The following is a 20,044-nucleotide window of genomic DNA, read 5'->3' on the forward strand; positions in this document are numbered from 1 at the left end:
TAATGTACCAGTGCTGATGATCCAACACAGGATATTGGCAATGGCCTCCTGTGCCTTAACCTGGAGGAGCAACGATCTGTATACACCAGGTTCCTGGTTCTAGACTAGGAAGTTCCTGACAAATGGTTAAATATTTAACTTGATTGGAACCATGTTATTGTGTGACGTAGAGTAAGCCTGACATTTCATATGTCCAACTTTGCTTAAATAATAAATGTCTGGGGTTTTGAATGAATGTGTGTCAGTAATAAAATAAAGAGGTAGATAGACACACTCTATACATGTATAATAAACGGAATAATGGATCTATTAACCACTGGTTTTATTCTGGGTTTTTGTTTTTAATATGTAAATAATACTAGATAACACAAAAGTGTTAGGCAAAATACTAACTGTTACATAGTGGTCCCTTAGAAATAAATATGGCATTGAGAAAATGTCAAATATATAAAGGTTAAGACTTAAAGAACATATATTGGATTGTATCATTTGTAACTGTCTCCAGCAAGTCACAATGGGGTGGTCAACATTTAGCACATCAAAACAGTCATGGTTAGACTTTAATGAAGAGTGGTGTGGATTTAAAATATTAAATTAGCCTGACAAGCGTGTGATGGATTGAGTTATGGAGCTAAAGCAAACTCTGTTCCTTTGAGGATAGTGTAAAATCTTTCTTTTCTTTATGATTTACTCTGGGATATGGATCATTGGAGGCATGATTACTGCACTTTTTGTAAATGATTATTTTAAAATGCCTATAATATTTATTAGGTACCATTTGAGTACCCCTTGCCTGCCTGACAGGCACACCTATCATGGAGAGAGTTATCAGCAGTAAGGAGACCAAAAAAAATGTACATTGGTATCATTGGGGTTTTAAAGGTTTGAATTGTAAAACCGTGGATTGAAGAAATATTCTTTAAAAGCCCGCAGGTCTTAGGTATCTGTACCAGTTCTTGGACCAATGGTGCTACCTCACTGATATCATTAACATGTGCTAGACTAGTGTAATACAATTACAGTGGGTTACAGTCCTACTCTTGACCTCTTACACCAGGGGCTGGTTGATGCAAAAAGCTGTAGAGTAGAAGCACATTATATATTATAGAACCAAAGGGTTGTGGGTAAAGTACGTTATTTAGTGGCTTAATGGGTTGTGTGTAAGAGTACATTATCTATTTTAGGCATTTTCCAAGAGGTTGATGAAGAGATGACTAGTGCCCTTTAAGAAGAACTAAAGCTTAACTAAAGAAGTAGGCTAAAAATGTTGTACATTATGCGTTGGGCTTCTGTATCAGCCCAAGGCAAACGCAGCTTTTTATCAGTAAAGATCTGTGTCTCCAAAGATGCCCCAGTAGCTCCCCATCTTCTTTTCTGCTGATTCACTGCACATGCTCTGTGCTGCTGTCACTTACTGACCTTAGGGGCTGACTCAAATTAAATAGTACACATAGAATAGAAATGTCTCAATATAAGGCTGATTAGTAGTTAATTCAGATCATTACTACATGGCAGCACAGAAACCAGTGCAATTAGCATCAGAATTTAATAATCAGCCGTGTAGCATCATTTTCTGCTTGATAATTTGCGACAAAAAAAGAGACATCATTGAATACTGTTTATGCTAAAGACTAACCTAAAGTCAACAGTAGTTTTTAGATTTTTGTTTCTTATCTGGTAAACAGCTTAATCATAATCAGAATGGATTTACAAATTTGCTTTTGTTTTCATTTTTCTCTGATAATCATATTGCATTATGTGGCCTGGCTCATGATTTGTGGTAATGTCAGGCAACAACCCACAAACAGAAGCAGAAGAAGGATTTATTATACAGAAAATTCTATTAATTATATTACATTTAAATTTAAAAAAATCAGGTTTTATTAAGTGTAAAAACCATGTAAACTTATAATACAAAATTGCCTAAAATATTGGCATCTCCCCCAAGTGAACCAGGGTTTCTTTGTTTTTTTAACAACAGTTTAGTGTTAATTTTTATAATGGCAAGGATTCCCCATTAATATTTTATGATTACAATAGTATGCCAGTAAATATTTAAAAATGAAAAAATATTGAATACAATACTACATTTTATCAAGCAACAAAATTGTGAAGACATAGTCATTTCTTGGATGATGCTCATAGAAACTGTGCCAGCGCCAAGGGACATTATCCCGGAAATCTTTTGTTACAGTTCTAATTGCTTGCAGCTCCTAAGATATGTCCAGGCGGAATTAATTTCTTTATTTTGTTATGATTTCTACCAATTTAAAGTCTTCAAAGGCATAATTGGATTCTGTAGGATTCCAGCCACAACCAGCAAATGTGAATTAATCACTAACCACTGACATGTCTTAGCTTCTTTTCACTTTCTACTTCTAGTCTGTATGTTCTAGACTTACCTATAACCAACATTCTAGCAACTAAAGGCAACAGTATATTTTTTTCTATTGGAGTACCAAGGAAGGAGATCTGAATTTTAAGCCTTCACTATTGAGTGACTAAGTTCTCCAGCATGACACCACGGGGCAGATGTATCAAGGGTCGAAATTTCGAAGTTAAAAATACTTCGAAATTAGACCATCGAATTAAAATACTTCAAATTCGAATATCGAATTCAAACTTTTTTTCGTCGAATTTGGCTATTCTGCGGTCGAACGGCTAAATTGTTTGAATCTAACATTGTCTGAACAATGATCGTTGACAGATTTCAAATGTATTTAAATAAAATGTTTTGCTTTTAAAAAAAATCAAATGTATTGTGAGAATAAAAAAATCAGATTGTCCTGTGTTTAAAACCCCCACATGGGCTACAAAACAGGGCTGTTAGAAATGAACAACTGAAAAATTGTCCTAAGACCTTTTGCTTGCTTTTCTTTTTTACTGCCAATTTTTTTTTTTATAATGCAAAGAAAGATAATATGCACAGGAGAAACAGAGAAGCAATAGCCTAGAGGTACAATTAACAGTATTCTGCACCTTTACGACACTAAGGACATTAGCATGTGTGGTATGCTGTGTGGGATAAATGCAAACGTGGGTTTTAACATTTAAAAAAAGATCATCTTACACTGTTATGTTCTGAATAATGTGCCACTTTTAATTACATCTGTAGATACTGTTTCAAAAAAGATCTTTTAAGACCTGCATTCTGATACTCTCTAAAGGATATTTTGATAAGTACATTGGTGTGGTTAGAGGACACACATATTTTGCACAGGTCATGGAAGGTTCTAAGTTAAATCCAACTGTAATATAAAATGACAAGACCTATATCACTATATACCCTGAGCCATGCAATATATCACAGTGGTTATAATACTGTATTGTAGTCAATGGGAAAATAGCTTCAGCAGTGTAACTCCCCAGCCTGAGATATGTCATTTCAGAGTGGAGTAACTTAGAATGTCCTATGCTCCATCCATAGATTTTGTGTAAAAATAAAATTATAATAATAATGTAGTCTGAGGCACAAAGGTACTGTGAATCCTTCATAGGCTGAGCAAGTAAAGTGTAAAGAGAATTGAAGAAACAAATCCCATGTCAACACAAATAAAAACGATCAATTCAATCATGAATAAAACACACCTATTAAAACAAACCAGACTTTGAAGCTTCCTGCTAGAAATTAGAAAAAAATGGATTTTAGGAAGGTTTAATCATTTTGAAGAAAAAAGTGACTCCCGGAATAAATAGTCAAAGAGTTTCAGAATTTGAAAAGGGAGATTAAAAATTAAAAGTTTATTTAAGTGGATTGTTTCTAACTGGGACAGAAGAAGAATAGCTTCTACACTCTTGTTCGAGATACATAAATGTAGAAGCTTTATTCTATAATAGTCCTAATAACACCCCTCTAATATAAAGAAGAAAATATATATTGATAAAGCTATAGGATCTTTTATCCAGAATGGTTGGGACCTGGAGGTTTCAATAAGAGATCTTTCCATAATTTGAATCGCCATACCTTAAGTCTGCTAAAAAGGATTGAAACATGAAATAAACAAAATAACCCCAATTGGGTTGTTTTGGCACCAATGTGGATTAATGCTGCCTAGTTACCATAAAGTACAAGGTACTGTTGTATTGTTACAGAAAAAAAAAATATTTCCATAAAAAGTATTTGCTCAAAATGGAGTCTCTGAGAGATGGCCATCTTGTAATTCTGAGCTTTCTGGATAAGGAGTTTCCGGATGAGTTATCCAATAACTGTTTATATGAATTATCAACTGTGAACACACTCTACTTGATTCACTCTTTTGAGATTCTTGGTAATAATTTGGACATAGAAGAAAAAAGACCTACAGTATACTCTCTTTGAAGCAAAACCATAATATCCACCAGCGTGGAATGGTATTTTAGTTTGATATTTATTCATTCTTCAGAAAGGTTCTAATGTGGACCAAAATGTCAGATTTAATTTATAGTAATAAACCAGGCAGACAATTTTACGAGTATATCAGAGGCAGATGTACTGTCTATTAGTTGGAAGTCAGGTTCAGGGAATATGAAGAAAAATTTCAGTTTTCAGGCATTGATTACTTTTTTTTACAACTAAATCTTGGGAAGTGTTTTCAGTCTTGAAAAAACTGTGGAAAAATACAACTTGGGAAAAAACTTAATCAATGCTTGAAAACCCAAGATAATACTAGTCAATTTTTTCATATCTCCTGTACCTTAAACCCAACTAATAATACATTTTCCAGTTTTTATAGAGGTAGAATAATGATGTGGTGGATGCAGTAGATGAAGTATGGCACAAAAAGGGAGCGACAATGGGGAATTGTGGCATTTACTAGTGACATGCTCTGGGGATGTCGTAGAACATTGTTGACTCATAATAAAATCCATTTAGGCTTCCAAGAAAATTACAAATTTCTATAGATTTCAGCAGAATATGCACCACAACCTGAGTGTCTTTATGATTAGTCTGAAAGAGGAAACAGAGAGCACCGCATCAAAAGGCATCACCTTGTTTGGATACTCAAGAGAAAAATAGCTGCAAAGCAATCAACACTCTTCTCAGTTCTGTCAAAAATACTTTTACAATGTTTATTATAAAAATATAAATGTTTGCACTACAAATCATTTTACATTAGACTGAAGCCATCTACAGTTGCACCCCTAAGAAACTAAGTAATGCTTAAAAAATGCATGTCAAAGTAAATGCAATATGTTATACAGGTCTAGAAAAAGCATAAAGTAGGTATATAAACAGAAATAAATAATAAGTAAATTACCTTTAAAATACTGGAAAGATAATATTAAAGAGATTTATTTGAAAGATTCTTAAAGGCGTGTTCCTTAAAATATGTTTCAAATGATAGCCATACTACTAGTAGTATAAAATATGAGCTCTGGGTTACAAAATGGTTGGCCCCTAGCAATGAAACATGGTGCCCCCCTTTTGAAGTTTTTTGTTAAACTACAACCCCTAGCAACCCAGATAGCCTTCAGCTGTATGTGGGATGCTAAGAGTTGCAGATTAAGCCCAGATGGGGAGGTTAAATATGTCCATTGTATTCTACTTTTGTTACCCCCAGGGGTCCCCTTGATGCCGAGGGCCCAGAATCTATTCTCTCTCTGCCCAACCCTAATGTCTGTTTAGACATTAAGGGGCAGATTTATCAAAATTCGAAGTCAAAGTATTTTTCACCGAATTTGTAAAATTGTTTGATCGTACGATTAAATTGTTTGTATTGAACTATTCGATCGATCGAACGATTTTACTTCAATGTGTAAAGACTTAGAAAATGGTTGTAGAAGGTCCCCATAAGCTAACATAGCATTTCGCCAGGCTTAATTTGGAGAAGTATTGAAGTCAAAGTTTTTTTAAAGAGACAGTATTTAGATTATCGAATGGTCGAATATTCGAACGATTTTTACTTCGAATCAAAGTCGAAGTAAATTCAAAGTTGTAGTATCCTATTCAATGGTCGAAGTATCCAAAAAATTACTTTGAATTTCAAATTTTTTTACTTCGAAAATTTCCTCGAATTCACTTTGACCCTTGATAAATCTGCCCCTAAATCTTACATACATTTATGTACAAAAATGTCAATAATAAAAAATGCTCAATGAGGTCTCCTGAGGAACAAACAATAGATATATTACAATGATGATACACATGAAGCAAGCCAAGTTGAATGAGTAATAGTTTATCATAATTCATCCTTTTTATATGTAAATATATGCTGAAAGCTTCAAAATATATTTTCCATACAGACCATGAAATCAGAGGTATCCGGATGCACTGGGTTCAAGGTCCTTTTGCTCAGGTCCCACTAACATTATAAGTAGCTTTGTCACCTGATAAAGTTCAATTTCTAGCAAGTAAATAATCTTTTCCCTAAAACACCACACTAATTGACCCTCGTGATGACCCTTTCACTGATTTAGGAAGCCCCTACTGTTTGGAAATATTTAATGGGCCCATTAACTAACAGACGAATTTTGATTTTTTTTTCACAAATCTCCAAAAATGTGTGTTTTTTCCCTATTTTTATTTAAAGCTGTGATCCTATTGAACTGCTTTAAATCATTTAGGACTTTTAGAGGTTTTTGGACATTTCAGCTAGGAAATGTTAGAAAAACGTAATCTTTTAGAGGTTTTAGAGGTATTTTACAGCGCATTGTTTTCCATTTGTAGTTTTTTTATTCGGATCTTTTAATAAATATCATGACATTTATGGTTATAAAGAAAGTGAGTTTCAAAAACTTCTAACCACTAAAAGCCAGCCTTTGATAAACAGGCCTCCACATGTTTAACTACATAATTTTCCCTTTCTCATTTATAACTTTGAACTATTTAAAAAATAAATAAAGTATCAATAAATCAATGTCTTCCAACACTAAAGGGCCCAAAAACTGAAATAAAACACTGTGGAATAGCTTTATTAAACTCAGGAAATTTGACTCCGAATTTTTTGGCAGTGTTATGGTGGTCCCTTAGTTAAACAAAATAGATATAAAATAGATTGGTTGGTTGGATTATGCTATTTCCCATCAAAATAATAAAACAAATAAAAAATGTAATTCAGGATTAACCTTTACATGGGCTCTCTTGAAAATGAGGTTTACACTTTAACCATGTTCCATTAATCTATCCCTAAATTGCGTAATTTTTTTTTTTTAAATCAAGCTTCAGATTCACTTAAATGTAAATAATCAGGAAAGTTGCTATGTACAAATGGAGCATCCAAAAGTAAAGGTGGCTAAGTGTGGGTTAATTGTAGGCTCAATTCTGCAGTACACACCCCTGCCACAGGTGTAATCGCAATATGCATTAGGAAAACAGGAACTGTGAATGAGCCAATGAAGCAGTACTTGCTGCAAAAAGTGTTTATAAATGGAGCATGTCCTGTTGCCATGACAAATTAAATGGGCAATACAGAATTTGTAGTGTTGAAATATTTTTGACTTAGGGGCAGATTTATCAAGAGTCTAAATGAATTCGAGGAAATTTTTGAAGTACAAAAAAAAAATCGTAATTCGAAGCAAATTTTTGGATACTTTGACCATCGAATAGGATACTACGACTTCAAATTTACTTTGACTTCGATTCAAAGTAAAAATCGTTTGAATATTCAACCGTTCGATAATCGAAGTACTGTCTCTTTAAAAAAACTTTGACTTCAATACTTTGCCAAATTAAACTTGCTGAAGTGCTATGTTAGCCTATGGGGACCTTCTAGAGCAGTTTTCTAAGTCTTTAGAGGTCGAAGGAAAATCGTTCGATGATCGCTGAAATCGTTCACATCGTTCCATTCGAACAATTTAATCGAACGGTTTTACTTCGATCGTTCGATTGCCAAAAAATACTTCGACTTCGATATTCGAAGTCGAAGTATTTTAATTCGATGGTCGAATTTCGAAGTATTTTTTACTTCGAAATTCGACCCTTGATAAATCTGCCACTTAATGTGTCGTTTGTCTGTAGATCGTAATGTCAATTCTGGCCAATGCATTAATACGCAACACAGTCTGCTCCCTCTGTGTTTTTTACAGATGCTGAAGTATTTGGATTTTTTCTATAACACATTAGAAAATTAAAGCAACACTGACAGATATATTTATTTTAACTAGTGTAACAGCTTGGGAAGGGTTCAATATTGCAGTTTTAGTATAATGTTTGTCAGACACCCCTATATTGAATCTCAATGGGTAACTGGCAGATTTTTCAGTGGTAACTTGAGTTCAAAAGTGGCAGCTTGCATAATAACAAATAGGAGAATTTACATCCAGGTTGAGCTTCCTTTGTTGGGAAGCGATATGTGACAAGTGAATTAGTAATTCGAGAGTTTCTTTGTAACATGCTCAGGCTAACATTTTGAAATATCAGAATCTAGATCTGGAAGTTGTTTTACCTGGTCGGACAGAAATGTTATGTTAAACATTACTCTAGTCTAAAAATGTAAAAACATTTCATCATTAACAAACATATGGTTTCATAAATAAGTACTGAGTGAGGATTTCCCAAACTTATCACATTAAGGCTGGTCACACAAAGTTGACCCACTATTCAGACTGCTTGTTTCAGTATTTTTGAGCAGTAGTGTGGCTGACATTGCCTGGTCTTCGGGTTTAACTGTCACTGGTTTCTGCCTAAACAGAGCAAAGTCAAAAGCCCTGTGTGTCATAGGAATTATGATTAAGGAGCGTGTCACATATTAATATAGTAATTAACTATTTTTGAGATGCCAAGAATTTGCAGGTTTGCTCTCCACCAGATCAGTGACCCATATTGCAGATTAAAAAGGAAAAATCTTTTTTGGAAGATTATTTAAAAGTGTACAAATGCTTAAATGCACCTGTGCCACAGTTTTAACTGGGTGGGTATATTATTTAACCCTGTAACTGACAATGTAGAAGGGATTTAGATTGTAGTTAAATATTTTTGCATAACTTCCACTGCGATACATAGGGTCTAATTTATAAAAAATCTGTAAACCTTAAAAAGAAAATTAAAATTTAAGTAATTTAAAAAAAAAAACAATTCTGCTTTGGAATTAATCATTCCAGTTTGGCAGATGATTACCAGAATACTCTCCCCCAACATAGGATTTGCATCGAGGAGAATTCCAACTTTTTATTACCCAATAGAGCAAAAGGGCATTGTCTGATCAAAACAGTCAAACACATTGGGGCAAATTCACTAAGATTCGTAGTTGCGCCAGGCATAACTTCGCCGCACTTCGCCACACTTCGCCAGGCGTAGTTTCGCCAGCGCTTCGCAAATTCACTAAAATCCGAAGTTGCGCTCAGGGGTAGCGTAAGGTTGCGAAGTTGCGCTAGCGTTGATTCGCTAAGTAAAGCGAAGTTACGCTAGCGAAGGCTAATTTGCATACGGCGCGAAATTCAAATTTCAATGGAGGAATACGTTTCAGCACTACAAATGGCTAGAAAACCTTCAAATCATCAAATAAAAGTTTTATTTTGCCCTACACATGTGCCCACTGTCTAGGTAAGTTGCCATGAGTCAGGAAATGTAGGGGGGAAGGAGGGGAGCCCCATAAAATTTTCGATCTTTTTCAGCCTATCACCCATAATGTAGAAAACACGCCTGCGTTTTTTGGGACTTAGAAAAAATTTTGACTTTTTTTGAAACAATCCCTATCTACTCTATTGCGCTTCGCCAGGTCTGAGGTGGCGAAGGAAGTCTAGCGTAAAAGGTTGCGTTCAGTACACTGCGCGCGTTAGTGAATTTGCGTAGTTACGTCGCTAGCGAAACTTCGCCAGGCGTAAGGGTGCGAAGTAACACTAGCGAAACTACGCCAGCGTTCTTAGTGAATTTGCGCAGTAACGAAAATGACAAACGCTAGCGAAGTAACGCTAGCGTTCGGCGCTTCGGCGCTTAGTGAATTTGCCCCATTGTGTGGAACTGGTTTCAGGTTTCAGAAATATGGCAGTTTGGTACAAACTTTGTTGGCAGTCAGTGCTTGCAATTCTTCAGGATTTCACAGTTTGATATTTGCTAAATCAACCCTTTATTATTTCCGTCATTATTTTTCCTTTTTAATTTAAATTAAAACTACCACTGTGAAATCAGTACATTTATTTCTACTGTATGGACCCTGCAGTTAACACAGTGGGCAAATTGTTAAGAAAATGGGGCAAAAAAGTTATTTTTGAAGAAATGAAAAACACACCATGATAATGATATTTTCCAATAGATTACAGTGATACATTTATATGTTCCAAGGAAGACATACAGTATTCTAGTTTTGGAAGCTTTGTCATCGCCCTTCTGTCAAATAGTTTCTTAATAAACATTTAGCACCTTCAAACTGCCTAAAAACATTAAATAAACTGAAAAGCACTTACATTATGAACAATAGCAATAGAAAGCAAACAGATCAGTGTTGTCATAGGTACTGCTTAATAATATCCGTAAACCTTTTGACTGGACTACAACATTCATTTAATCCCTTAATTTCTGCTAAAATTTGTAGGCAAAAAAGGTTTTACATAATTTGAAGCACCATGCCTTAAGGCAACAAAAATATTAAACTGTTACAAAATAAAAATAAAAACAGTTAAATAGTTTAGCCATCAGTGTGATTTTGCGCAAGTTTAATTAAGATATTTTACAATGGACTCTCCAATAGAGAATTGGTTAAAAATTAAGAATTGTTTGTTGGGAAATGACGCTACTGTATTTTCTAAGTGATGGGCATCTTTATAATGGATCCCATGCCTGTTTTACAAAAGCAAATTGTATGGCTACATTGAAAGTGTAAAATGTTTATTGGTATTAACTGGTCTTTCCTTTTAAGATTAAAAATATGGTTTCATATAAGCTTTAAAAGTTCTAATTATTTGAGTCAGTGACAGAACAAAGCAGAGCATGATCCCAATGGCTGAATATTATTTTCCATTTTGAAATTGAATACATGTCAAATTACGAGCAGAATTATAAACTTAGATGAAATGAGTAGAAACAGGCGTTGAAATTAAGACATTGGAGGTCACTTGGGATATTGGAGTTTAGGGATTGGCCCTGTACCTAAATGTGCTCAGGGTTCAACAGAGCTCTTGTTACACCCCAGAGAGAAGAAATATTAACTCTGTATCACTATAGTGAATAATTTATCGTTTTTTTTTATCATTTGTTGGACCTTAATTCAAAGATGCCAATTTCTATATATAAATTTTAAGCATTCAATCGAATCTAGTCTTCACCAGACCAGTAGTTGAGGAACAGTTTTAACTGATACTATACATTTGAAACATGTGCCTTACATTAAATGCATTTGCCAGTATTGCCAAACAGATCTCTATGACAATATAAACAACACCTATATGGCCTTAACCTGATTATAATGCCAAGATAATGTTTTCAATACCTATTGCTATTGGATATTCCAATATACAGTACACATGTCTGAAGCAAAAATAAAACAAATCACATTCAAATAAATATTTTTTTTTAACAAACAAATGACTGAATACTGACTAGTTCTTTCTGTCTTTAATATTGTAAATAATTCAGTTAACATACCAAAGTGTAACTGGTGTAACATTGTTGGTTAAATATCCTGAAGGTTACCTGTATTTATTGTAAAACCAAAAACAATATAGTAAAAAATGTCATGAATGTATCTTTTTTTTAAAAAAAAAAACAAAAAACAATGCACGATTTGTCAGTTTTTGCCTGTTTTCCCTGTACTCGGGTGAAGATGCACCATTTCTGTTGTATTGCGAGTCTTGTATATTTTCCATAATCTTCTGTTCAATCAGATTTTGTGTGTTACCAAAATGTAACCTTCCTGACTGTGAGATAAGAGTTTTTGCTCCTATTTAAGGCATTATAATTCCAGTACAAGAGTCTATGTGGGAATAGGATTATTGTCCGCCCCCACAGTGTTCTCCTTATAGTTTTTATAGCATGAATTGCACCTTCCATTTCAAATATATCTTCTTGTATATTTGTTTCATACATTAACAGGTCCATTCTTCTGATGTGTTTCAGGAGGTCTGAAGCTACTTGTGATTTTCTTTCTTGGTCCAGTAATGGTAACACCAACTGTCTTCATATCGCTGAAACAGTTATTGAAAAGAAAAGCAATTAAAATCTTCAGAAATTATTTTAAATGGAGACATCCTTTTGAAAAAATTGTACATGAAAAGTTGGGAGGCCAGAGAATTAACATGACAATATAATAAATGCAAATATTCTCAGATTCATTTGTAGAGATACACTAGCACCAACTATTATGGTGTTATTAGAACCAGAGTCAGCATTGCTTTGCACTAGCCTATGTGCCCCTTTTTGAGCATGAAATGCGTAAGGCTACGGGGATTGTGTCTATAGTTATGTAGCCTTTGTGGATTCCTTGAGTGCCCATCATCTTGTTTTTTTACACATTGTCTCTCACTACCCAAAATTCCAGGATTCTGATTAAATTCTATATGTATTTTGCATATAGTCATTCTCAACTCACTGTGAGTGTGCAAATACCCTTGGTTAATTTGCCAAGGTACAGAAAACATTTTCGCAGTTACCAGTATGGGGGGTCTTTATTATAAAGCATGGACCAGGGTGCAAAGTGCAAAAAATAGATACAAAGGGCTTTTGTACTTTGCACACTACTTCATGCGTTGTGCACATAGGCAGAGGATTTTCTGCTCCAGAATAGAGGGCAAAACTCAAATATGTGCCTTGTATGAATAGGGCTTGGAACTATGGGTTTTGGGCTATGCACCTACCTCAGAATTTCATTAAGTACAGGGCTTCCTTGTGTTTGACTGTGTTGTGCTCTACACCTTGCACCCGATATCTGACTGCGGAAGCCATAGCCCCAGGCACAACAGGTGCGAGGGCCCTACATGGTGCAATGGTGTGCTTCTTAGTGATGTTAGACATGCATGTGGGAAAGTGGTAAATGACTCTTCAGATGTTTATTATTAGATTGTTTTAATATACAAACCTGCTGCCCTCCAATTCTTATTTATGCCAAAGCTGTTGCTGGGGAGGTGAAACTGTACTTTAACAACTTTTTATTTAAAGTAATTAAAGTTACACAGTTTGCCCCAGGTCTTGTAAACCATAGCAACCAAGCAGTGCAGAGTAGAAGAGCTATTATGACTTGCTACAATTTTTTATATTTATTACATTACCTGTTATACTATCATGGGAAAATGTGTTTTTTTTCAAAACGCATCAGTTAGTAGTGCTGCTCCAGCAGACGTCTGTCATGTGACTTGTGCTCTGATAAACTTCAGTCACTCTTTACTGCTGTACTGCAAGTTTGAGTGATATCACCCTCCTCCCTCCCCCCCAGCAGCCTAACAACAGAACAATGGGAAGGTAACCAGATAGCAGCTCCCTAACACAAGATAACAGCTCCTTTGTAGATATAAGAACAGCACTTAATAGTGAAAATCCAGGTCCCACTGTGACACCTTCAGCAACATTGAGTAAGAGAAACAAGAGAAGAGAAACAATGGCCTGTCAGTAAGCAGTTCCACAGTGCAGCACTGGCTCTCTCTGAAAGCACATGACCAGCAGAATGACCTTAAATGGCTGCCTAAACATTAATATTACAACTAAAAAAATACACTTATTGGTTTAGGAATGAAATGTTATATGGCAGAGTGAATTATTTGCAGTGTAAACAGTGTAATTTCGAAATAAAAACAACACCATAAAAATCCCAACAGTATCCCTTTAAGGTTTGGATGCAAGGTGTAGCAGAAATTGTGATGATACACAAAACACTCGTAAATGTACAACTTACTGTACATTACACCAGATACTATAAATACCCTTGTCTTTTTCATAATACAATACTCTTTCTTTCAAGCTCTTCGCCCAAAAACATGTTCTGCTTCTTTTCTTAGCAGGAGGGTTGGAGGCCCACCTGTCTATTGCACATCTTCTACTTGTCTTTTATAAGCTGTCATGCCTATATATTGTCAAATGGCAGCTCAGGACACCCCCTTACAGGATGCCAGTGAAAAATGGGCAATTTTTTAATAAAACACTAACAAACATTTTTTTTTAAATGACCAAAGAACATTAGCACCACTTATCGCCCATTATATGAAATGATATACTTTCTTTATGTGGGCTTTATGATTTCTATGATGTATTTTTTATTAACTTACTCTAAGGAAATTTTTGCTATTGTTTCACAAGAACTGTAGGCGACTCCAGACAAAATATCCTGACACGGTCCAGTTTGCAAGGCATCGACCCAGTCTGCTGCAAGTTGAAATGCGGGGAAGTCAGCGCAGTTTTGATCTAGCAGCAGATTTGAAGGCCTGAAGGGGAAAGGAGAACCCATTATACTTTGCACATAATCATCCTGCAGGTAATTATCAAGAGTTTATTACATGTGTAGATGAGAGGCAGTGGGGTTGCACCAAGAGAAAATGAACTGCTGCTTGCCCTGTTCACAATTTTGTATAGACAAAATTTGTGTAGACATAATTTTTTACCACCGCATATAATTAACATTATTATGGAAGATGCTGGGAACAGGTGTTGGTCAATAAGATGGACACATGCACATGACTTTATACAGTCTGCATTTCCTTATTTTCAATTTTTTTGTTATTTGTATAGGTCATTGGAGTACTCTGTTTATTTTTAATGTGCCCCATGTGTTCCTTACTATTCTGTGTGGCTTTCCCATTATGCTGGGCTCTGATGCCTCATGGCTCTTTGTTGTTACTTGCCAATGCGTGTTAGCTAAATGGCATTAACTCTAATTTTCTCTATCCTGTGCTGTAAGGGCCACTGTCAGACTGCAGTAATCCCAATGCATTGGACCTTATAAGTTATTTTGATTGGTCCAAGTCTACCTCAAATACCCTGTGCAGAAACACTTGAATAAGGTGATGTTAGTGGCAGAATACCACCTGTTATTGAACACTCTAAGATTGTGAGACAGACAGGGCTGGCTAAAAAACTGCTTCATAGAGGAGATAGAAGTGTGGGATATTTCTAAAGGTGACGACCACCAGGTTATAGGGACTTAAGTGGGTAGGACTCAGGGAAGTCTTAGAATAATCCATTGGCACCCCAAGTGAGGAAGTTTCTGCACTGGAAGCACTTGGTGTGTGATATGACATTATGCCCCGAAGCGGCGAAAAGACCCAAAGTCACGAAAATAGCCGGAGCTGAAGTCCTGAAGCGGAGAAAAGACCTGAAGTCACGAAAACAGCCGAAATTGAAGTCCTGAAGTGGTGAAAAGGCCCGAAGTCATGAAAGGAGGCGAAGTTGAAGTCCTGAAGCCACGAGTTCAATTCTACTGAACACCAATGTGGGTTTTTTTTTAATCCCCTGGCCACCAATGTATTATTTTAATATTCTAAAGGCCCCTGCCACCAATGTTTTTTTTTTAAAAAAAAAAATTTGGGGCCCCAATTTTTTTAACTTGTAAGGGGGGCCCTGGCACCAATGTTTTTTTAAAAAATATTTTTTGGGGCCCCAATTTTTTGTTAACTTGTAAGGGATGCCCTGGCACCAATGTTTTTTTTTTTTTAACTTATAAGGGGGCCCTGACCATCAATAGCTTTTTATAACTTGTGTGTGGGGAGGGGGTTACTTTTTTAGCGCTGATGTCTGTGTGGTCTTTGGGCGGGATGGAGTGAGGCTTGGGTGGAGTGGGCGGGATCTGGGGTGGGGCTTGGGCGCTAGTGTGGGTGGGGCCTAGGGGGCCCCGTGATTTCTAATGGCGGTCCTGTCCTGGAGAGCAGTTTGAGTGTGTTAAAATAGTCAAAAATGGTTACATTTAAATTTCTTTTAACCTATTTCAGTTTCTTTTACTCCAGTAAAGTTACTTCCAAATAACAAGAGTCATTTAAAAGGCCCTTTTTACAAAAAACGTTTTGGTAATTTAACACCAAATAGCTACTGCTGTTCACTACAATGTGTGTATCACCTTTGGACTTGTATTTTTCACTGGCAGTATATCTGATATTCTCAGGACATTTTGGAAGTATTTATGAAGTGCTGCTGCTGGAAAGAATGTGAGAATTCCCCCCCCCCTCTAATTTTCTAGCGTAATCGGCCTTTGATTAGCTCTATCAGAAGCACAAGGAAAGAGTTTGTGGAAGGAAAGAGTTTGTGTATCTAAACTGAGAAAAAGCAGATTACGGACATAAGTAGTCAAAGTTTTCATATCGATGATTTGGATCAAAGAAATGTTGCAGTATAGGGGGACTGTATTTAAGTGTGGAGGGTTCCTCTAAGGATTGCTGGTTAAAATTGGTTACTTTCCTCCTTGGAGAGGACATCTGGACAGTTTATCAATAAGGAGGAATGTGTCTCTCACTGCGAAGAGCTTCTGATGTCTCCACACATGCACCAAGGGAACGCTGAGGTTCCTTTTTTTTAATCATCTGCAGGCATCGACATTTTTGGACCAAGCTCCCAGTCAGAGGTCTGAATGGGAAATTTATGGGGAGGGTGATGTTCATCATGAGCTCACATTTAACTAAACAAATTAGATGACTTTCCATCCAGGCAGCTGTACAGAGGCCCTGCCGGTTTTCCACCTGATCTTTTACAGCTTTTCATAAATCAGTACCCACCAGGCTACAGACTGCAGTCATTAAAAAGAAATCACTGATATTATATATCTGCTCGGAGGAAAAAGTTAAGGGGAAAAAAGTCTCCGAGCGCCAGCCCTTCTGTAAAATGATATGTATTTTATAAGCATTGCAAGACTTCTTACAAAAGCATCGACAGCAATTTCTGTGTCAAGTTTATCCTAAACATGCATAGTTAGTGCGACTTATGGATATATTACGGCCAACGTCAAAATAAAGAGTTGCATTTTAATACTTAGAACTCTTTGCAGTTTTGAGTTTTTGTTGTTTTCATGATGGATCTGGTTTAAGATCTAAAATAGGAGAGACGTGTTCAGAGTTATTTCAGATATTCATAGTAGAAGACTATAAGAGAAGACTGTCTCACGTGGCCTAGCAAATACAGGGCAACAGTTTCAGAGGAGCCATGAACAAGGGCCTTTAGCCTCTAATGGAAATAGAACAGGACATGCTATTTTAAAGGGTTAAGTTTACACTTAAATTAAAGTAACCTTAGAGAGTAACCTTAAAATGTGAGTATAATTTATGTACAAATAAAATGTATTTCTTGGTGGTACATGTATGGGATCTGCCATCTGAAAATCCATTATCCAGAAAGCAACGAATTACTAGAAGGCCATCTCCCATAGACAACATTTTAATTCAAATTATTCCCTTTTTTTCTGTAGTAATAAAGTTATACCTTGTACTTTTATTGGAGGAAAAACAATCCTATTGGGTCTATTTCGTGTTTAAATGATTTCTTTAATAGATGTAGCTTTACACTTAAAGGGGTAAGTTTACACTTAAATTAAGAGGAAAGTAACCATAAAAAATGTATATAATTTATTTACAAATTACATTTATTTCTTTGTCATACAGGTATGGGATTGATTATCCTAAAAACGATTAACCAGAAAGATCCGAATTATGGGAAGACCATCTCCCATATATTCTATTTTCATCAAATTATTCACATTTTTAAAAATTATTTCCCTTTTGTTTGTAATAATAAAACAGTAAAAATCAATATAGAGAGCAGTAGGAGCCAGATTCAATTGAGAACGAGTTGGAGTACTCCCGCAGGTTTGAAAAAAGCATAGAGCAAAAAGAAAGAGAATGTTGTGATGTGGGGAGTTGCAGTTCCACAGTGGTCGGACAACAATCCCCCACCCACCAGCAAACCAGTTCAGGCTCCAACTCACTAGTACACACTAAGAGTCAATTGCAAATAAATATTAAAAAATAACTTTTAATAGGACCATTAAAAAGACTAGAATCAAAAAAACACACTGGGCAAGTGCCCACACAGCACACCAACAAACTCACTCCTCCTTACATCAGCAGTGTCCCTAAAAAACATATAATAAAATAGAATAAAATGCCAAAGCATAGGTGGACCAATGGTAGTTTTTTATGCAGTTAGAGGGTCACCACCTGACCACACATAGTTAAGGTTAGAGACGTACCACAGAGCCCTCCCTTTCAAGTAATGCCCCACAAAACACAAGTTTCTACCTGTCTACGTGGGGAGCAAATGGGAGCTAGTCCCTCACTGTCCACCTATGCCACCTGCCCTACACATTTCGCCAAAACTATGGCTTCCTCAGGGGCATAAGTGGTGATGCTGCGTTACTTCGGGCAATAAATAGTCTTTCATTGGCATCCCTTGTGGTGGCACACATGAATTACGTCACTTCCGGTCACCTAATAATGTGTGTAACCACTTCCGGAAGTAGATGAATGTATTGGCAAGTACTTGCGCCTGGGAGTTTTTGCGCGTTGGCGTTTTTACGCCTGCGCGAAAAAATAACAGACATGCGCCCAAATGAATAAACGCCAGGAAGTTGTGATGTTTAAACTGCACTGGCGTGTTTGAACAGAGAGCCAATGAGCATTTAAGCTCTAGGTATTCCTAATAATTATATAGGCATTTAACCCTAGCCTGGATATATTGTAGATTCACTAAGTTTCAACAAAATCAAGGTATTTACTTAGACGAGTGCCACACCACCTACCAAAATCTGGATGGGGGTCACTCATATTTTAAATATAAAGACAATGGCCAAAATACTATATATATATACCAACAGAGCTGAAGACCAAAAAAAGGGGGTTGGCTGACTATTAGAGAAAGGGGGCGAAAGTTTTACCTTCATTTAACCCATTCGGGGACTTCAAGGTATAGATCCATTCCGCTTCTTTTTGAAGAAGCTTCCTATTGAGATCTCCCACTCGCGTGGTGTTCCGGATATTTTCAATTCCAAAGAACTGCATAACCTCTGTATTACCTTCATGTATGGAGTTCACATGGTTCGCTATTGATATATTTCTCTTGTGCCTCACATCCCCCACGTGTTCCATAATTCTACAACGGAATTCCCTAATAGTTTTCCCTACATATTCAATGCCACAGGTACAACGCATTACATAGATAACCCCTGTTGTTTTGCAGTTAATAAAGCTCTCTATCTTCCACTGAATGTTTTCAATTTTCTTAAAAACAGAGGTGGTTTTATTAAGTATAAAGGGACATGCTACGCAGTTGCCACATTTATAACAGCCTTTTTGTTTGCTGGCCAGCCACATCGTGTGACTGGGATTGGTGTAGTGGCTTTGTGTCAGATGGTCACGCAGATTCTTACTTTGTCTAAAAGTCACAAGGGGTCTCTGACCCAGCACCTTGGATAGTTCCGGATCTTGCTGTAAAATATGCCAGTGGCGATTTAGAATATGTAAAATACTTTTATGTTCCTTACTATAGTCCCCTATTAGTCTAATGATATTAGTATCTGATTTTTGGGGCACTTTCTTTTTTGCGGTAAGGAGATGGGCTCTGTCCGTTTCTAGTGCTCGGATGTAAACTCGTTTAAGAGAGTTGTGGCTGTAGCCACATTCCTTGAACCTCCAATACAGTTTTTTTGCCTCGACCTTGAACTCATCAATGTTGCCAAGTCTTTTGACCCTCAAATACTGGCCAGTGGGAATTCCTAAGATTGTATTATTTGGATGCTGACTTTGTGCGTGCAACAGGCTATTCGTGGCTGTTTGCTTACGATAGACGGAGGTGCATAAGTTATTGCTAACTGGGTCTCGATAAATGCGAATGTCAAGAAAGTTGACAGTGTCCCTGTCAATCTGTGACGTGACTTTCAAATTAATGTTATTGACATTAACAGTGTCAACAAAGTCTGAGAACTTCTCTTTGGTGCTCGTCCATATTAACACTATGTCGTCTATAAAGCGGACCCACAGGGGTATATGTTGGGTAAATTCCATAAGGTCCTCACTGAACACCAGGTTACGGTCCCACCATCCTAAATAGATATTGGCATAGGCCGGAGCACAGGTACTACCCATGGCTGTGCCCCGTAATTGATGGAAATATTTTCCGTTAAACGTAAAGTAATTGTGAGTGAGCACAAACTCAAGCAGGTCTAATACGAAGGTATTGTGTCTCAGGAATTGTTCCCCCATTGTTTAAGGGTGTCATTAAAGGCCAGCAAAC

The 20,044-nt window shown here is 36.4% G+C and overlaps 1 protein-coding gene across 2 annotated transcripts in view; it reads right to left on the reverse strand.

Annotated features, from left to right (window-relative positions):
• Window positions 1–11,452: 11,452 nt before the first annotated feature.
• Window positions 11,453–20,044, reverse strand: part of LOC108707897 (ephrin type-A receptor 3) — a 204,862-nt gene continuing 196,270 nt past the window's right edge. For both annotated transcript variants that reach the window (XM_018245986.2, XM_018245985.2), the window contains exons 16-17: window positions 14,107–14,262; window positions 11,453–12,036 (exon numbers count right to left, since the gene is read on the reverse strand). In XM_018245986.2, the coding sequence (XP_018101475.1) occupies window positions 11,931–12,036; window positions 14,107–14,262 (262 nt within the window). In that variant the 3' untranslated portion in view covers window positions 11,453–11,930. The remainder of the gene's footprint in view (window positions 12,037–14,106; window positions 14,263–20,044) is intronic.

Source organism: Xenopus laevis, chromosome 2L, assembly GCF_017654675.1.
Source record: "Xenopus laevis strain J_2021 chromosome 2L, Xenopus_laevis_v10.1, whole genome shotgun sequence".
NCBI classification, from domain to species: domain Eukaryota; kingdom Metazoa; phylum Chordata; class Amphibia; order Anura; family Pipidae; genus Xenopus; species Xenopus laevis.